Genomic DNA, 18,557 nt, shown 5'->3' on the forward strand with positions numbered 1-18,557 from the left:
ATGGCGGGCCCCGAGGACGGGCCGGGCCAGCGGCCGGAACTCGACGAGGACGAGGCGGCGTACTGCCGGCGCTGGGGCGCGCAGCACGCCGGGGCCCGCGAGCTCGCCGCGCTCTACTCGCCAGGTAGGACCTCGGGGCCCCTCCGGCCTGCAGTCACCAGCCCGGGCTGCAGACCGCGAGCTCGGGTTCCCCCGATCGGATCCCCAGCCGCAGGCCCCGATGCAGAGCTTAACCTCAGCTTCTAACTTGCAAATAGCTCCCCAAGCCCGGGGACCCCACCCAGCGCCCCTGCCAAGCCAAGGCAGATCCCTGGCCCGAGGACTTGCTGGGTGCAGAGCGGCCCCCCACATCTGGGAACTGCTATAAACTGCCCCCCTTTGCAACCCCAGATCCGGATCCTAGCCACCGGACACCCACGGCTGCAAGCGGCGCACCTTGACTTAGGAATCCCCCCAACTCCAGGACCCGATCCCAAGAGGCAGCCTCTCAGCTAACATGCACTGCCCCCCCGCCACCTAAAAGTCGCATCCCACCCCATGTTCCCAGATCTTGAATTCACTCCCTGGGACCCCATCTGGGCCTCACTCAGGGCCCTCACTCCCCAAAACCTGGCGTCTCAACACAGGCCCCAACTATCCAGTGCCCCAGAAGCCTTACCCCTAAAACCCCATCCTACTTTAAGCTCCAGTCACTATAGACCAACACCCCAGCCTTCCTACCCTTCCCCTGCTTCCCCTGCCATCACCCTGTATTTAGGAATCCCAGGTAGTGAAGGCTTTGCACATCCTCCAGGTTAAGCTCCTCCCCCACACAAGCACCCCTACTGGTGTGCCTATATTATCCCCCTTCATTAGGACTTCTGGCTGGAGTCCCACGATGCCCCAGACCACAACTCAGAGACCTCAGTCCTCAAGCCAAGGTCCCTGGCTTATTCCTGCCGTGCCTACCATTCTTTCTCCAGCAAGCACCAGCCACCCCCTCCCTTCCTTTCTCTGACTTCACTTGAACTCCTGGCATCCCTTTACCAACCCACGGGAAAGGTGAATTTCCCCTAGGAGTTAAGGAAGTGCCTGTGAGAGAGCCCAGAGTCAGGTGATGGGGAGCTGCCAGAGGCCCCACTCTGCCTGAACCAGGAGCTTTATCAGTCGGGCATCTTTCCTTTTGTCAAGGGACAGCGGCACAGCCTGTACCTGCAGTGGGCTCGGGTCCCACCTTTGGTCTGCCCTGCTTGCCTGCCATCTCTCTCACAACTTGCTGCATGACCTTGGGCCATTTGCTTTCTTGCTGTTTTCTGCATGACCAGAGGCCTTCCTGGCTTCAACTTCCATGCTCTGGGTGTGATGTTTTTCCTAATCTGACTTGGGCACCTGACTCATGCTGCCATGGTTTCTTCAGCCCAAACACCCAGCCAGTAGATTTAAAATCCCCATCCCTGGGACGCGAATACTTGGTGTCCTTACTGGGTTACCTAAGTGTGTGACCTGGGCCGGGCTGCTGGCCCTCTCTGAGCCTCAGCTTCCTCCCATCGACAGTGGGTACAAGATGGAGTTTATCTGTTCCTTGGTATCATTGGGAAGAGGAAATGAAATGAGATCATCCACTGTTTGCAGTGCCTGGCATACAGCAGGCACTCCTTATTGTTAGCCTAATGGTCTGACTTTCCTGTAAGTCTCCAGCAAACTGCCTCACCTCTCTGGTCCTCAGATTTACCAGCTGGGAATCAGGCAGATTCCCTCGAGATCCTCCTTTGGTGTCTAGCTCTGCCCTCTCATGTAAGCCCTACCCCCTTTCAACCAAGTCATCTGAGGCCATTCCAAGGGACCGCAGTCTCCCCATTATGTGATTGCGTCTTTGTCCTGTTCTGGTTTCCCCAAGTGTGCCTCACGCTAAAGAACAGCCACACAGAAATCTGAGGCTAGGGATGCTATTGCCCCAAACCAGAGTCAAGGCCTTGATTGCCTCCTGACCTGGATTTGGGGGTTGGGGGAGAATGAAAGAGTGGGAAACTGGCCAGACTAGTTTCTCCACACCTCACAGGCCTCCCTTTGTCTGCCTCTGCCCCCTCACCTTGTGGCCCTGGAAAATTTTCTTGACCTCTCTGGGGCTGACCTGCAAAGTGAGGGACCAGATTCAGTACATATAGGGCACTTTTCACCCTGCTCCCCCTGCCAGCCCCCAGGGGAAAAGCAGCAAAGGAAAAAATGGAGATGGCATTTTAGCAAAACGATAAATAAGGAAAATAGCACACTTACCAATGGTGGCGAGCTCTCTGGAACAAGTATAAACTAGGAAAGGGGAGGTGAAATGTTGGGGCTGCAAAGGCCTCCCAGAGCAGGACACATTTGAACAGACACCTGCAGGGAGGGAGGCGTGAAGCTATTTGAAGAAGGACTGGTCCAGACCAGGGACAAGCACGTGCAAAGACCCTGAGGTGGGAGCATGCCTGGAGTGTTGGCGGGACGCCCAGGAGGCCTGTGGGCTCAAACAGTGAGGGGAGAATAGAAGTTTATGGGTTTCAGGGCTGAATTCCTGAGATTCCTGGGGCCAGAGGTGGCACCCTGATAGTTGGCAGCAATAAGGCAGTAACGGGCAGTTTCTGGGCACTGACTGTGCCGGCCAGTGTCCTCACATGCTCTGTCTCATCCCCCCACACTTGTCTGAGGTGCATCCTGATATTGATTCCATTTTAAGGGGAAGAAACCGAGGCCCCCGTAGTCCCCCCCTGTACCCACCCCAGATGTGTTCTTCCTAACACTCATCCTTCCTGGGGTCTGGCTTGCCTCTGCCCTCCCACCAGGGGATGATCAGCACATCTGTTTGTGCTGAAGTGCCTGGTGCCCTGTCCATCTTCCAGACATTTCCTGAGGCTCAGCAAAGAGTAGTGACCTGCCTGCTGTCACCCAGCCAATGAGCAACAGGGCCAGAACCAGAACCTGGCGGGGGGTGTTCTGGGTTCCGTGTTCTTTGCCTTCACTGTGGGGCTGAACCAGCCCAGGACGGGTGTGTGGGAGGGTCCAATGTTCCAGGCCAGCAGAGGGGCATGTGCGCGGGGCCAGCAGCAGAGAGAGCGGACCTAGTGTCTGCAGAGAGCTGTGAGTAGGCCGCTCAGGGGCACAGGGACCAGGGAGGGGAGAGGCAGCCTCAGCCATTCCTGTGGGACCCTGGTGTTTGGCCAGGAGTTGGCCCTGGGCCTGGGCTCTGGGAGCCATAGAGGGTCTCACTCTGGATTTAGGTCCACCCCCTATCAGGGGTCAGGGGTGGTGAAGGGCCTAGAGGGCTTGGCAGGCCTCCTCTGCCTCATGGACAAATCAAGAGGTGAGGCAGGGACGTGGCTTCCTAGCAGGTGCTGGCTGTTACCAGGCACAGGTGTGCAAGACTGTCTCAGGTGCCCAACTCCAGGGGCCAGCTGTTCACCCACCCTGGCCTACTACGATGCCTCCTGTGTTGGGGACATAAGTTCTTAGCATGGAGTTGGGAAGGCTGCAGCAGTGTGCCAGGGTCCTGGGCAGGAGCCCGGGCTGTAGTCCTAGAGCTGAGCCTGGCTTCAGAGCCCCCAGTGGGCCTGAGGGCAGAGGCCTGATCCCAGCCAGACTCCCAGCCTAGCATCCTCTCTGCCTCAACCCAGTTCTCCTTCCCGCCCTTTCTCTCTCCTTTTGGGCCCTACACCTTCTCTTTTGTCTCTCTGTCTCCATATAATCTCTCCCTGTCTCTCCCTTTTTCTCCTCTCTGTGTTTCTCATCTCTCTGTATGTCTGACTCTTCTCTGTCTCTCTCTGGCCCCTGCCCTCTCCTACCTCCTGCCCCCCATCCCGAGGCTGAGGGTCTCCTAGTGGCCGAGGTACATCCGAAGTCAGGCTATTCAAGGCTTGTCTGACTGAAGCAAGAAGAGAAGGGCAGGCCTCATGCCAAGCCTGTGGCTGCCTCCTGCCCCAGGAAAGCAGAGTTGGCCCACGCCTGGCGCCCCGCCTCCCCTGTGCCTCCCAGCTCCCCATGCCCACCACACACAAGCCTGGCTCCTCCCAGGCCAACAAGCTGCCATTGCTGTAACTCAGCTCAGATCCCAGAGCTGGGCCAGGCCAGGGGCGCCATCCAGGGTGGCCTGGGCCTCTTGTGTCCCAAGCCAAGTCCTCCCCTCCCCAGGGCTCAGTCTGCTCATCTGTAAAGTGACATAATTTAGGCCACGGGGCCCATGGACCCTGCCAGGCTGACTGTCCGTGCTGTGACTTTGGTGACCCTCAAGTGACTTTGGACAAAATCATTTTAGAGTGACCGTAAGGAAACTGCTCTCCAGGCCTATTCTCTCCCCAAGGAGGGCAAGTGGTCTGGGACTCAGGTGTGGCAGGAGCCAGATCCTCCCTGGCATGTAGGCTGCTCCATGTGACTGTTACAGATGTATTTTTTGTGGATCCGAGTTGAGGCACATGGTCTGCAGAAGGATCCAGAGGCCAAAGAGATGGCATCCAGAGGGGAAAATATTCAGATTCAGGGACATTCTTTCTCCGTGGCGGGGGCAGTGCTGAGGGACTGGGAACAGGACCGTCCAGAGTATCCAGACTGACATTTCCTGCTCACAGGCCCAGCATCCAAACCAGGTCTTCCTTCTTACCCTTGAGCCTCAGTCTTTTCCTCTGGGAAAGGGAATCACAGGGTTCTTTCCAGAGGGACTGGGCTTGAATGGGACTGTGCCTTGCATTCAAGATGACGCAGGGCTTGGCCAGAAGTGCCATCGAGGAGACCGCCTACGTCAGCTGCCACGCAGGGAGGGCCGGGGAGGGGCCGTGACCTATCTCATGGGGGCAGCTCGACTGCTGACTGGGGGCCGGAGCCCCGTCTTCTCAGGGGAAGCAGGAAACTAGACATTTTATGTGATTTCTTTTTTGAAGCTTGGCTAATTTATTTTAAAACCGAAAGCAAAATTTGCCCGAGGGAGCCCATGTGTCTCTGATGTGGGCCCCCAGCACCATAGGCCTGAGTGGTGTAGACCATTGTGTTGTTCCTGTTATTTGATCCCCTTGCTGTCCCACAGGCTGGGGAGGGGAGAGCAGGTTGGCACTGAGGAGTCACCTGTCCTTTTCCCTTGTGTCCCCCCTCCCTGGGCTTCCTGCTTCTGAACCCCAGGTCCTGGCCACAGACAGGAACCAGAAAGGGGAAGGTCCAGCTGGGCTTGATACTGTTTACCCCAGGTGGGGACCGCAGAGAAACAGCTGCCCAGGCTTTCCTGGCTGTGTAGGCCGTGACTCAGCCCTGGCTGATTTGACCGATCCACCAGGCGGTGGGCTCGTAGGTTAAACTCCCAAGGCCCTGACACCCTGGACAAAGCTGCAGTTTGTCCTACCTCACACACCTTTCAAAAATGTGGCAACATGCATATCCACGTCCTGGTCCCTGGCATCTCCTGAGAATGAGACTCTCCAGCCTCTCCTGGCCCTCATGCCCGCCTGGTGGCAGTGAGCCAGCTTGTCACCCCTCCCTGGGACAGGGCACACACCTGCATGACCCCTGCCCACACCTAGCCCACCTCCCTCCACTCACCTAACTTCAAGCCCTTCGTCCCCCATGGCGAATCCCAGACCACTGCTCCTACCCTCAGAGTGGAAACGGGAGGGCCTGATGCTCCAAGATGCTTGGCTAGGTGCCTGGAGCCTACTTGATGGAGGTTGGGCAGAATCTGAACCTCGGGGATTAAACTTTGCTTGCATCCTCCATCTCCAAATAATTACCTGCAAATGGAGACCAGCAATGCTGTGATGAGTTACGAAAAGCTCACCAACCTTCCGCAGGCATCTCCAGAGATTGCTGCACAGGGTCCAGAGCTCAGATCCCCATTGTCAAAGGCTTGGTGGGCACAGGCCAGCTTCCTGGGCTGTGACCTGTGCACAGGGGCCCCTTGGGGAGAGCCCTTCGCTTGCTATAATGGCAGCCAGCCCTGAGACTGTGCCACCGGCTGGCACTTACTCTGCCGTGCACCCCTGTGACATCCAGGAAATGGGTAGTGGGGGCTTGTCTTTGAGTTCAGCCTGTCTTAGCGCCATAGACTCGTGGAGCCCCATTGAGGAGGCCCCAGGGGTCGCTGACTTTCTGCTCCTTGCTCGTGTGCACTCATCTCTGGCCCCCTTCCCCGCAGGCAAGCGCTTCCAGGAATGGTGCTGCGTGGTCCTGTGCTTCAGCCTCATCGCCCACAACCTGGCCCATCTCCTGTTGCTGGCCCGCTGGGAGCACACGCCCCTTGTCATGCTGGGTGTCGGTGAGTGTCCACAGCCTGCTACCTGCCAGGGACCAACCCCATGTCTGCACCGCTCTTATGGCGATTTGCAGGCATGTGGACGTGTGTGTGGGTGTGTGGGCTTGTGTGTGTGTGCACTGTGTGCGCACGCAGGTCGGCTGTGGGAACCTGCCCTCCGTCTTAGTCAGTGGCACCTCTGCCCTTCCTGTAGCTTGGGCCAAAAATCTGAGTGCCCCCCTTGGTTCCTCTCTCTTGCTCACATTCCAAACCATCAGTAAATGCTCTTGACTCTACTTTCCAAGATGTTTCCAAAATACAGCTGTTTCTCTTCATCTCCACTGTCCCCACCCTGGTCCGGCCACCATCCTCACCCATCTGGACTGTCATGGAAGTCTCCTCCGTGGCCTCCCTGCCTCCACTTTGCCCCCCACCATCTGCACTTGCAGCCTTTCTGTCACAGAGCACCACGTTCAAGGGCAGGAATGTGAAGTGTGAGCCCTGAAGCTCCATCTGGGGGGCAGCTGCAAGCAGGCCCCTGCAGACATGAGTCCCCCACCTGCTGGCCGTGTGGCCTTGGGCAAGGGTCGTTGTGTCTCTCCACATTGTAACGTGAGCCTAGTTTGCAGGACTTGCCTCCCAGGACTGTCGTGAGGGCAGAATGCAGGTGTCTGTGACGCCAAAGGGACCAGGACTGGATAGCGATGGGGAGGGGACACTGCCAGGGGACACGCCACTCACCATGGCTCGAACCTTCCACCTCAGTGGTCATTCTGACAGTGGCTATTCCCAGGCACATGCTCTGTGCAAACCCTTCCTGGGCACTATAAGTTCTCAGTAGCCACCTACTAAGGGTTTCCCATCACCGTGCCCCAAGAAGTCCCATGACTTGCCCATGCCCAGGCAGCAGCAGAGACCCCTCAGGCAGGTCACCAACCCCCTTCCCTGGTTGGGGTCAGAGTTTCCAATCCTGGGCCCAGGAGATCTCTGACCATCCAGCCACGTCATGTGATGCCAGCTTCGCCATCAGACTCCTTTGTCTCTGGGTTGATAAGAGTAGACAATCTCCTGATAACTGTGTTTGCTCGGTGTTTGCTCAGTCCCTAATCGATTTAAGTAGCTGCCCTGATTTGTGTGTTAACATGCAGGAGGTAAGGCACCGTGCCAACCTGAGGAACCTGTCCGTGGCCCAGCACTGTGTCCTGGTGCTTCTGGCAGGCCCTAGAAACCAGCAGAGGTAGAAGCATTAAAAGATGTGTGGTTAATAAATGCAGAGAGATGATGCAATGCTGGAAAACAAGACAAAGATAAGGGACTAGGCAGGAAAGAGGTGAGAGGTTAGGCAATGCCTCGCTGGAAAGTGACGTTTACAGAAAGACCTGAAGGAAGTCAGGAGACAAGCTCAAGCAGATAGCTCAGAGAAGGGCAGTCCAGGTAAAGGAACAGCAAGAGCAAAGGCCCTGTGGTTGGTATGTGCCCCATGCACTTGGGGACTAAAGAGGAGGCCACTGTGGCTGGAGAAAACTGATCAAAGGAAAAGGAGTTGGTGTCAGCGTGGAGACACAGTGGGGAAAGTCACGAAGGGCTGGAGGTCATGCCCCTGACTCAGGGTTTTATTCTATGGGGCATGAGGAGCCCCATTGGGTGAGTTTCCCAGGGAGCTGACATGATCTGGATGGATGGGGGCAGGGAGGACCAGACAGGAGGAGGCAGAGGCAGGGGCTCACACCCATGTAGGGCAGCAAAGATGGTGAAAAGTTGTCAAATTCTAGGTGAGCTATGAAAGGGAAGCTGCTGGGATGTGCTGCCAGGTTGGTTGTGCAGGCGAGAAAGGGAGGCAGGCGTTTGGCCTGAGTGCTGGAAGATAGGAACAGTTGCAGGAGCTGGCATGTGGGGAGATGCTTGAGATACCTGCCTGAGAGCCCAGGGAGGTGTGGAGCAGGAAACTGCAAATCTGAGGGCTGAGTCTGGAGTCAGAGAGGCAGCCGGTGGATATAGATGGATAGTGTTTGGTGCTCAGATGATGCCAGAGTGTCCCCAGGGCCTTGTGGGAGCAGAGAAAAGAAAGCACAGGAGGCCTCCAGAGTGTCCCTGTCAGCAGAGGAGGGAGAACCAGGTGAATTGGCAAGGCCAAGAGAAGAACATGTTTCCAGAGGACTTGGGGATCAGCTAGAAGCAGCCATCAATCTGCCCTGCAAGATGGAGCCACATGGAGGTCACGAGCGACCTTGACAAAAGCAGTGTTGTCTTGATGGCCCTGGGAGCGCTGAGCTGTTTGCTGCCCTTGGGAGGAGTAGAGGAAAGGCACGAGGGCCAGTGACTTGGACCTTGAAGAAGGGAGTAGGAACTTTCTGGCAAACAGAGAGGCAGGTGTTCCAGGCCGGGGACACTGAGTGCAAAGGTCAGCAGTGAGGTCAGAGATCACACAGCCTCAGGTCATGCTAGCCTGGTGGGCCAGGTGGGGCATTTCCATGAGAGTCTGAGCTGAAAGGTAGTAAAGACAGGACTGGGGCCCAGGACCACAGGGACCAGCCCTCGGCGGTGGACAGCAGCACCCACTTCTGTCCAGCCACTCTCTCTTTCCATACCAGGCCTTGGGGTGGCCAGGGGCGAAGAAGAAGTCCCAGCTGGGGCATCCTTGGAGAAACAGAGGCCCCAAGGGACCCAGACACTGTCTCAAGGTCACCCAGTGAACCAGAGTAGCTTGCAGTGAGTCATCCGCCATCCTGTCCCAGTGTCCTGCAGACAGGGTGGTGACCAGGCCAAAGCCACCCCCAGAGTGAGCCAGCTACCAGCTGCTGCCTCCAGTAGCGGGACAAAGAAGCTTCTGTGTCCCGGCCTCTGCCACCCCTGCCCCCACTGAAGCAGCCACAGGCAGCAGCCACCTGCCCACGAAGAGCCAATCCTTCTCCCTACCCCCACCCCTCAACTCGAGGGCAGGCTCCTCTCCGAAAGTAATACCTCCTGCTACCTCCTCTTGGTCATTTGACAGGTGACAAGACTGAGGCTCCGAGCGGGGCTGGTATTTAAAGTGCTAACTCGCGTCCCACCAGGGGCTCTGGCTGTGTCTCGGGGGCTCCACCGGCCTCAGCCCATTGGCGGGTTGTAGTGCAGCAGATACTCAGTATTAACATCCCATTCCCAGATCTGATGCAAAGGCCCCGTGTCACCAGGAACAACCCTGGATGGTCTGCGAGTCTGCGGCCACTCCCCGAGGCCCTGGCCCCCCCACCCCCACCCCCACGTCCCGTGGGCAGTCCTCTTCCTAGTCTCATTTCCCCTCTGGGAAATCAGGACATGGCAGGGCCCATCACTCTGGTCAAGAAGTGCGAGAACACGCTTTTTAAAAATAGACTTTATTTTTCAGAACCGTTTTTTACATTTTGAGCAAATGAGCAGAAAGTACAAAGAATTCCCCTATATGTCCCTGCCCCCAGTTTCCTCTATTATTAACATCTTATGTCTGCGTTAGTGTCACACGGTGGTTACAGTGAATGTGCTAAGGATACATTATTGTGAACTCAAGTCCAGCGGTGGTTCAGCTTTCCTGTTTTACCCAGTGTCCCTTCCTCATTCCTGGGACACCGCCCCCTATTCCGTTCCCAGATCCCCTGATTCCACGCACATTTTGTGCCACGTCCCTGTGGGTTCCTCTTGGCTGTGCCGGTTTTGCACACTCTGGTTTTTGGTGACAGTCGTTTTAGGGCCTGCCAGTGTTTCACAGGATAACCCTCTGTTGACACTTGTCTGGTGTTTTCTTCGACTGGGTTATGTGTTCTGGGAAGAGCTCAGAGCTAAGAGGGCCACTTTGACCCCCTCTTAGGGAGGCAGGTGTGTGCTACCAACAGAACGTATCAGTGTGATGTTGGCCTTGACCCCTGGCCAGGTAGGGTTTGTCCCCGAGTAACTCCCGATGATGCACCTTTTAACTCAGGCGTCAGAGCCCCGGGAAGTGCTACAGCAGGAAGTGCTCCCGTGCTAACCTTTCTCACAAACTTTGTTTCTGTGATACTATTATTGTCACCTAGTCATCTGAAAGGATTATATGCTTAGGACGATGAAGGAGATCAGATACGAAACCAACTCAGGCTTGGCCTTGGTACAATTTAGGGATTAAAAGAGATAAAACATTTAAGGGGCTGGCACAGGGCCTGGTCCCTATAAGTGCTCAATAAATGTCAAGTAAATAAATAAGTAAACAGCTGACTCCGTCTTCACGCGGAGGAAGTGAGGATACGTGTGTGCTCACAGGCCACATATGAACCTCATGGCAGTTTGGGTCACAACAGCCGGGACACCCAGCACCAGCTGAAGGGACGCCCAGTGGTGTATCTGGACAGTGGACTGTTCCTGGGGTACAGAGGATGGACAACTGGTGCGACTGTGGAGGCCTCTAGAAGCACAATGCTAGCAAAGGAAGCTGGGCTCAGAAAGAACATAAGCCACATGCACCAATCTACAGAATGTTCTCGAACAGGCCACCCCAATCTGAGATGCTGGGAAGCAGATAGTGGTTGCACGGGGCAGGGTTGGGGAGGAAGTGGGGGCAGGAGGTAGCCTGCTGGGGCTCCCTTCTCGGGAAGGCAGCGTGTGGAGGCAACGCTGGCGCTGTGAGGACCAGGCCTCAGGTGGGCCTCATGCAAGTAAAGCTGCTGTGGCCCAGAATGGGCAGTATGGTGCTGAGGACCCCCAACTCTGGACCTAGCTGCACCTTAGCTCCTGGTCACGGCCTCGTGGTGGAGACAAGGCAGCGTGTACACAGCATCCTGGAGTATGCACACAGAGGTTAAGTAACACACTGAGTGTCACACAGCTAGTGAGAAGCGGCAGCTGGAATTTGAGTCCAGATCCAAGTTTTTAAGCTCTGTATTATACTGATCCCTCAAGTGAGCTTGTGTTGGGGCCTCTGAGAGGCCCCCAGTCCTCTTCAGAACAAATTGAGAGCAAACACAATGAAAGGATGCTGGAGAGCAAATCCCCAGTTTATTGTCGGTGAAAGCGAGGTCGGGAGGGCACGCGGCTCTCTCTGCACTAAGGCACTTCCCGACACCAGGCCCCAGCAGGACATTCCCATCTTGTCACCGGCAGCCCTGGAGCACAGTGGGCTTCCCTGTGGGGGCAGTACGGGCTCTGAGAGGAAGGGACACTCAGCTCCGAGTAGAAAAACAACAGGCTGGCCTGAGCATGCCCATTGTATTCTCTTGAGACTCATGGTGCAAATGAGTCCTGCATCTCCTGGAGCAAAGCAAGTAAAGGGACAGAACGAGGCTGAGCCCATTCTTAAGGCCCCATTCAGGGGAGGAGACGTGCCCCACGCGGGGACACCCTCCCTGCTAATGATGAATGAATGAGCAAGCACGGAGTGAATGGCCGCCTGACTCCCTGATGCAAGGTGGGAGCTGGACAGGAGGTCCCTCTGTGTGTCCCCCACCCCCGCTCACCTCCTCCTCTCCAGTTGCAGGGGCTCTCATTGCTGACTTCCTGTCTGGCCTGGTGCACTGGGGAGCCGACACGTGGGGCTCCGTGGAGCTGCCCATCGTGGGGAAGGTGCGTATGTGGACCCAACCCATTACCCTTCTCTCCCGGCCTGTCTCCCTCTCCGAAAGACGCGAACTGTCAGTCCTGCCAAAGCCCCACACACCACTCTGGGACTAGAACAGCAGTCCCCTGCAGGTGCTAGAAGCAAAACCACCAAGCATGGGACAGCCAGAGAGACTTGAGATGTGCCCACCTCCTTGGAACCCCTTGAATTGGGGGCTACATCTTGTTCTCCTCTGCCTGCCCTGCTGCACCTTGACCTTCAAATGATTTAACTAAACGTCACCTTGTATCATCTTGGGTTGTAATAGAAAATCTACTGCACACTGGCTTAAGGTTGGATCCCAGTACAGAGGTACTAACTGCTGTTACTGAACATTTCAGAATAGAGACACTTAAGACCTGGCCGGGTCCGCCCAGACGTTAGACCACCTCCACCAGGCTTGGCCTCTCCGCTGTCTCTCTGTTGGCGTCTCGCTTATATAGGCCGCCTGCTGAGCTGGTGGAGCTGGATCCCAGCTCTCTGGACCCCGTCCTCCCCAGTGGTAGGAGGACACCCCTCTCCCACATGCCAGCCAGGCCATGGCTCGCACCCTCTGGCTCAGCTGGGTCTCATGTGCATCCCTCAGCCAGTCAGTGGGATGGAGCAGGGGGGCGTAGTCTGTTTGTCCAGGTCAGGGTCCTGATACCTAGCTTAACTCAGGTGTGGTGGTATCAGCCCCTCTGGAAACAGCCTATACTAAGAGGGAAAGATTGTTACTAGGCAGGGGCTTGGATAATACAACCAAGAAGCTGAGGGTCCTGTCTGTTACCATGAGGAACCTCTTCTGCTGTCTTGGGGTAAAGGCAGAGACGGTCTCCAAACCCCCTCCAGCCTAGGTGGCAAGGCTGAGACCCATAGGAAGGCAGTGCCAGCCTGAGGTCTCAGCCAGGTCATTTCCACCTATCCTTGGGCTGTAGCTGCTAGACTAGATGCTGGAGCCTGGGTTTATAAGTGGAATGTTCCAGCACCCCAAAGGCAGGGAGATGGGCCTGCACAAGGTTGTGGAGAGCTGCTGAGCATCATGGACTGACTGGCCATCGTACCTCCCTCCCTGCCCCCCAGGCTTTCATCCGGCCATTCCGGGAGCATCACATCGACCCCACAGCCATTACGCGACACGACTTCATTGAGACCAACGGGGACAATTGCCTGGTGACTCTGCTGCCACTGCTAAACATGGCCTACAAGTTCCGCACCCAGACCCCTGGTGAGCGTGTGTGCCCCGATGGCAGGGATCTGCCAGACGCAGACACCCCCCACCACCTTGCGCCTCCTGTGGTGTGAGTGCGTGTGTGTCCCTCCAGGATACTACAAAAAAATGTTAGCTCTCTTCATGCAAAATTAGGATATTTGACATAAAGGCCTGTGTTTCCAGCTTCTCTTGAACAATCCAATCTGGCCATCCTGGGTCTTTATTCCCACCTGGCTTCACTGGATCAGAGCTGAGCTGAGCGTGGCTGCCACCGTTAGACAGGACGCGAGCTCTCCAGTGTACCGCAGTCCTCACTACTACTTACTTACTACCCTCCACCTGGCCAACCTTGCTCATGTGCATTGCCTGCCCAGGGGGATGTCTGAGCCCACCGGAGTCTCTCTGGGATGTTGGCAGGAGGCCCGGGTACCGTCCTGAGACGAGAGCTGGCCACAGGCGAGTGGTGAGGGCTAGACTGGTGGCAGCCTCCACCCCGCGTGACGGCTGTGGACACCCTCTCCCCACCCTGCAGAAGCCTTGGAGCAGCTGTATCCCTGGGAGTGCTTTGTCTTCTGCCTGATCATCTTCGGCACGTTCACCAACCAGATCCACAAGTGGTCGCACACATACTTCGGGCTGCCACGCTGGGTCACACTCCTGCAGGACTGGCACATCATCCTGCCTCGTAAACACCACCGCATCCACCACGTCTCACCCCACGAGACCTACTTCTGCATCACCACAGGTGCGGCTCTGGGGCAGCCTGGGAGGGCCTACCCAGCAGCTGCTTCTGTCAGGGTTGGGGGGGCAGAGGTCACAGCGGGACAGGCACACACGTTTATCGAACCCCACCACAGACCAGCATCTTCCAGGTCTGAGGACACAGCAGCTCTGCTGCTCAGCGCTGGCGTTCTAGTTGCGGGGGAACCCACACAGAACAGGGAAGTGGTGAGTCAGCGGGAATGGCTGCTGGTTATCAGAAAGGCCATAAAGAAATAAAAGCAAAGTGACAGGCATGGAGTTCTGCTTAAGCTGTGGTCAGGGGAGGTTCCCCGGAAGAGGTAGCATTTGAGCTGAGTGATAAGAACCACTGCCAACATGCCTGGCATCCAGTCAGCTCCCAGGAAGAAAGGGAATGAGTCAAGGGATGGAGGCACGTCAGAGCCGCCCCCAAGCCATTGGTGGGAGGCCCCAAACCCCAGATTCCCCAGTCAGTCCTTGCCCCCACCCTCTATAGACTCACACACACACACACATTGTGGGCGCCAGGGACGCCCAGTTCCCTCCCTACTTCCCCTTGACTGCTGCTCTTTCAACCTCCCTGCTCTGTTTCCGCTGCAGGCTGGCTCAACTACCCTCTGGAGAAGATGGGCTTCTGGCGACGGCTGGAGGACCTCATCCAGGGCCTGACGGGAGAGAAGCCTCGGGCGGATGACATGAAATGGGCCCAGAAGATCAAATAACTCCTCCAAGCCTGTCACCTTATTGCCAACCTTCCCCGGTCCCCCTCCCAAACCGAAGCCATCTGCCAAATTCCAGCCTCCTCGCTGGCCCCTCCGAGTGGAGAGGATGCCTCCTGGGCTGGGCCCGGGCACCCCTAGCCCACCCCTCGTGACACAGAATACTTGAGCCACTGATTTTTCATTTCCTTCCTTTTCTGTTTCCTTGGCCCCTGCCCAGCCACCTGAGCTGCTCTGTCTACCAAGCCTGACTCTGCAGAAAAAGGAGCCCCATCTGCCAGCCACCCCTTGGTCAGAGGGGACACTCACCCGCAACCTGTGTCACCGGGCAGCCCTTCAGCATGGCTGGTGTTGGGGCCACTGAGTCGTCTTATCTGCCCCTCCTTGTCTGGCCCAAGTTGGTCTCGGAGCTGCTAAGTACACCCCAGTGCCCCTGTACCATTGCCCTGCCACAGCACTCAAGCTGACCCCGCAGGCCTGGGTGGGTGGGCATCCCCAGCCTGCCTACCCTGGGTGATGAAGTGCAGCCAACATCTGAGGGCAGCCGGCCTTCCCCTGGATCGCCCTCCCTTGCCCCTCCCCCATCTGTCCATGATTCCAGCTAGAGCTGATGCCTCTAACGGGAGCCCCTGCAAAGGGTCTTTGCAATTTACAAGGGGACTCATTGTCCCCTCTGGCCAGGGGTATGTCAGAGAAGGAAGAGGGGCTTTTTTGTTTTGACTGGTTTTTTTTTTTAAAGGTGCTTGCTTGTTTAATGTAAATAATAGAAAGCCTTAATATCTTTTCTGTAACACGGAGTAATATTTTAATGTCATGTTTTGGATGTACATAATATATTTATAACAAAGCAGCAAGAGTCTACTTAACCTTGGCTGCGTGGTGTTTCCTGGCTGGTTGGCTGGGGGAGGGGTGGTAAGGAGCCTGGTGGGTGAGGCCCCCACTCCACTCCCAATGCCCCCTCCAACCTTGGGCTCAGGATGGAATTGTTGCCTGAGACAGTGAATAAATGTTAACAAATCGTGGAGGGGACCCACGATTTGATGAGGCATGCTTTTCGTTCAGGAGATCATGGTCATGAGACATGAAGGGAGATCCCTATTGGTGAATTCCTGTGGCAAGTATTGACTGGCACCTGCTGTAGGCCAGGCCTCACCTGGACACTAGGGCACAGCAGTGAACAAACAGGCAAAGATTAACCCTGGCAGAGCTGACCTACCAGGGAAAGAGACAATAAATATCAATAAATGCACATGGACCTGCAGATGCTGATTTGTAAAGGATGGAACCACATTGGGGAAGCAGGGTGGGCTGCTTGGGCAGGGTGGTCAGGGAGGTCCTCTCTGAGGTGGTGACATCTGAGCTGAGATCTGGAGGAGGAGATGGAGCTGCTGGGGAAGGAACTGAAGGAATAGGACTCCTGCAGGGACAGCAAGTGCAAAGGCCCTGGGGCAGAAACAAGCATGGGGTTTTTAAGAGACAGGCAGCCAGTGTGACTGGACTCGAGTGGGCAAGGGAAAGTAGAATATGATGTTGGGGAAAAAAGGGACTAGTTACAGAATCACAGGCTGAGGCAAGTGGGCAGGCATTGGACAGTACAGACAAATGAGTATCTTGTTCATTTATTCAATTATAAGGCAGATATCTGTGTGCCAGACACTGGGATTCAATAGTGAATACTACAGACATTACAACTGATACTTAGTCTGGGCTACATAGTTTCTACAATATTAGCCAGAAAACAAGAAGAAAGCCTCCTGGGAACAAAGAAAGGATAAGAGTCTTTAGTCATAGTTAGAGCATTTAAAACTGACATATAACTTCATTTCCTTAAAGTTTGCCCATCACTAGACTTTTGAAGAAGTATTAGAATTTATCAACTCAAATGACAGAAAACTGTAACTTATGCAGAAATTAATAGATAAAACAGTTGTATTAGTTCACATAACTGAAAAGTTCAGAAGTGGTTCGGACAAGGTTTGCCAGCACCCTAGGGCTCGCAAGATTCATCGGTCTCTGGCTAGCTCTGATAGGGCGCTGGCTAGCTAGCTCAGCAATTCCAATGGAAAATCCACTTTCCAAGAGTTGCAGCAAAAGCTCCTGGCTCTCATTGCTTTGGATTGGGTCATGTGTGAACCAATCACCTTGCAGGATTAATGAAGGGAAGAATTCTGATGGTCTACCTGGAGTTGCAGGCCTAGGTCAGCCAACAAGATAATAGGTAGGAAGGAGGGTTCCCAAAAGAGAACTGAAGCCGTGGTGGGGCACTCTTCACAGCGGCCACAAGAACAGCCTTGAGACTATAGTCTCTGGTTTCCTGGGACTGGGCCCTGCTGGGGCCCAGCAAACTGTGTTAATTCCCTTGGAGCCAGCAAAAAAACAATAGCCTGAATCTAGAGGTGAAGTGACTTGCCCAAGTTCCCACAGCTAGTAAGATTCAGACCATCTGACATTCAGACCATCTTGCTGCTCCTGCATTCCAGGGTGGGTGAAAAAATCCTTTTCAAAACCAGAAGAAAGAAGTGTGTCAGGTCTGGGAATGTTGGGCCATTTCTGAGATGGGGTGTTTCAAGAAAATGCAAACATGCAGGGGGAAATCTATCAAACACTTACCAAGTGCCGGCTCCATGTATCAGATCTCCATCTCTGAGTACACTCAGTCCCATTTGCAGATGGGAATACTGAGGCACAGAGGGCCTATAACCTGCCCAAGATCAAACAGCTGGTAGGTGACAGGAAGATGAGGAAGCAGGCGGCCAGTGAGAAACAGGTCCCTGCTGAGAAAACAGCAACAACAGGATGAGAAACAGCAGTTGACATTGGGGACTGGGACCCTGGAGACATCGGGCCCCAAAGACATCAGCTGATTAAAGAGGAGCCAGAAATCCAGATATTCCATGCTGGCTCTAGGTATACAGGCCAGCTTCTGCCCAAGACTTCCCAGCAGTTTCAGGATGGCCCAGATTTAGGTGGATTTGTGCTGCTATCTGGTGGCAGAGCAGAGCAGCTGGCAGTGGCAGGCAGATAAACTGGGTTTCCAGCCCCACTGTGCTCAGGTAGGACACTTGCCCCCAGCTTTTAACCCCACCGCACTTGTGAAAACTAAACATTTCAAGCTACCACGTTAAACATTGTATAATAGGTAACATGCTTACAGTAAAGATTAAGAATCAAATGCTACGAAACAGCCAATTCAATCTGTTTATCTATGAATGACCCACAAGCATTTTTTTTTTTAATGGTTGGAGGAAAAAAGATTATCTCCTAACACAATAAATTCAAACTTTGGGGTATTTTTCGATTGCACACAGCCACGCCCGTTCATGTGCTTATTATTGCTCATGGCTGCTTTATCAACACAGTGGTGGAGCTGATGGATCAAATGACCCACACCGCCTTAAATATTTATAATCAGACCCTTTATGGAAAAAAAAATGTAGGGCTTCCCTGGTGGCACAGGGGTTAAAGTCTCAGCCCTATCAGCCAGGGTGGCATGAGTTCGATCCCCAGCCAGGGAACTGACCCGTATGGCACAGCAGACGTCTCCTGTCTTGCCCCCTGCTCCCCTCAGCAGTGTATTTCAGTAGCTCTGCCTGTTCTGCTCCCCACTCTGTCTCTGATGAATCCTCTCACTCTCCCCCGCCCCACCCGCCTCTAGCCTACACCCCAGCTCTTGTATGCATAAATAAATTTTAAAAATAATTACTGACTCCTGGTCTAAAGTGAAGAGAAAATTGCTCCCCACTCATGTTCCCCAAAGCCCTCAGTTCCCAGAGGCCATGACTAAGCCCCTTGCAAGTCCCTGATGCAGACAGAGGCCTGGCTGTCCCCTGCTGTCCCACGGAAGGTAAAACAACACACACTGGCCTCTGCACTTTGCCTTTTTCCTCTTCTGTATTTTGAGACAGTGTCATAACAATGCTCAGAAAGCTCCCTTATTTTTTTACAGCTGTGTAGCATTTCAACTCCAGGACAGACCTTTTTTAACTCAGTCTCTCATTGGATGTTGAGGTTGTATTCAGTCTTGTGTAATGCAATCTGTTGTGAAGTGTGCATTTATGTCCATTTGCTCTTAAGGCCAACAGACACGAAAGGTCAGTTCCTAGG

The 18,557-nt window shown here is 54.9% G+C and overlaps 1 protein-coding gene across 2 annotated transcripts; it reads left to right on the forward strand.

Annotated features, from left to right (window-relative positions):
• On the forward strand, positions 1 to 14,514 carry LOC311180196 (plasmanylethanolamine desaturase 1; the record flags this gene model as incomplete). 2 transcript variants are annotated; one of them, XM_084247857.1, is made up of 6 exons in its annotated part: positions 1 to 124; positions 6,125 to 6,244; positions 11,676 to 11,767; positions 12,864 to 13,008; positions 13,526 to 13,738; positions 14,335 to 14,514. In XM_084247857.1, the coding sequence occupies 6 exons, from the start codon at positions 1 to 3 to the stop codon at positions 14,454 to 14,456; spliced, it is 816 nt and encodes a 271-aa protein (XP_084103983.1). In that variant the 3' UTR covers positions 14,457 to 14,514. The 2 variants fall into 2 exon arrangements, with proteins under 2 accessions (XP_084103983.1, XP_084103984.1); XM_084247858.1 differs by having other exon boundaries at positions 11,676 to 11,758.
• Positions 14,515 to 18,557: the final 4,043 nt, after the last annotated feature.

This window comes from Talpa europaea (assembly GCF_964194135.1).
Source record: "Talpa europaea genome assembly, chromosome: 11".
Taxonomy (NCBI): domain Eukaryota; kingdom Metazoa; phylum Chordata; class Mammalia; order Eulipotyphla; family Talpidae; genus Talpa; species Talpa europaea.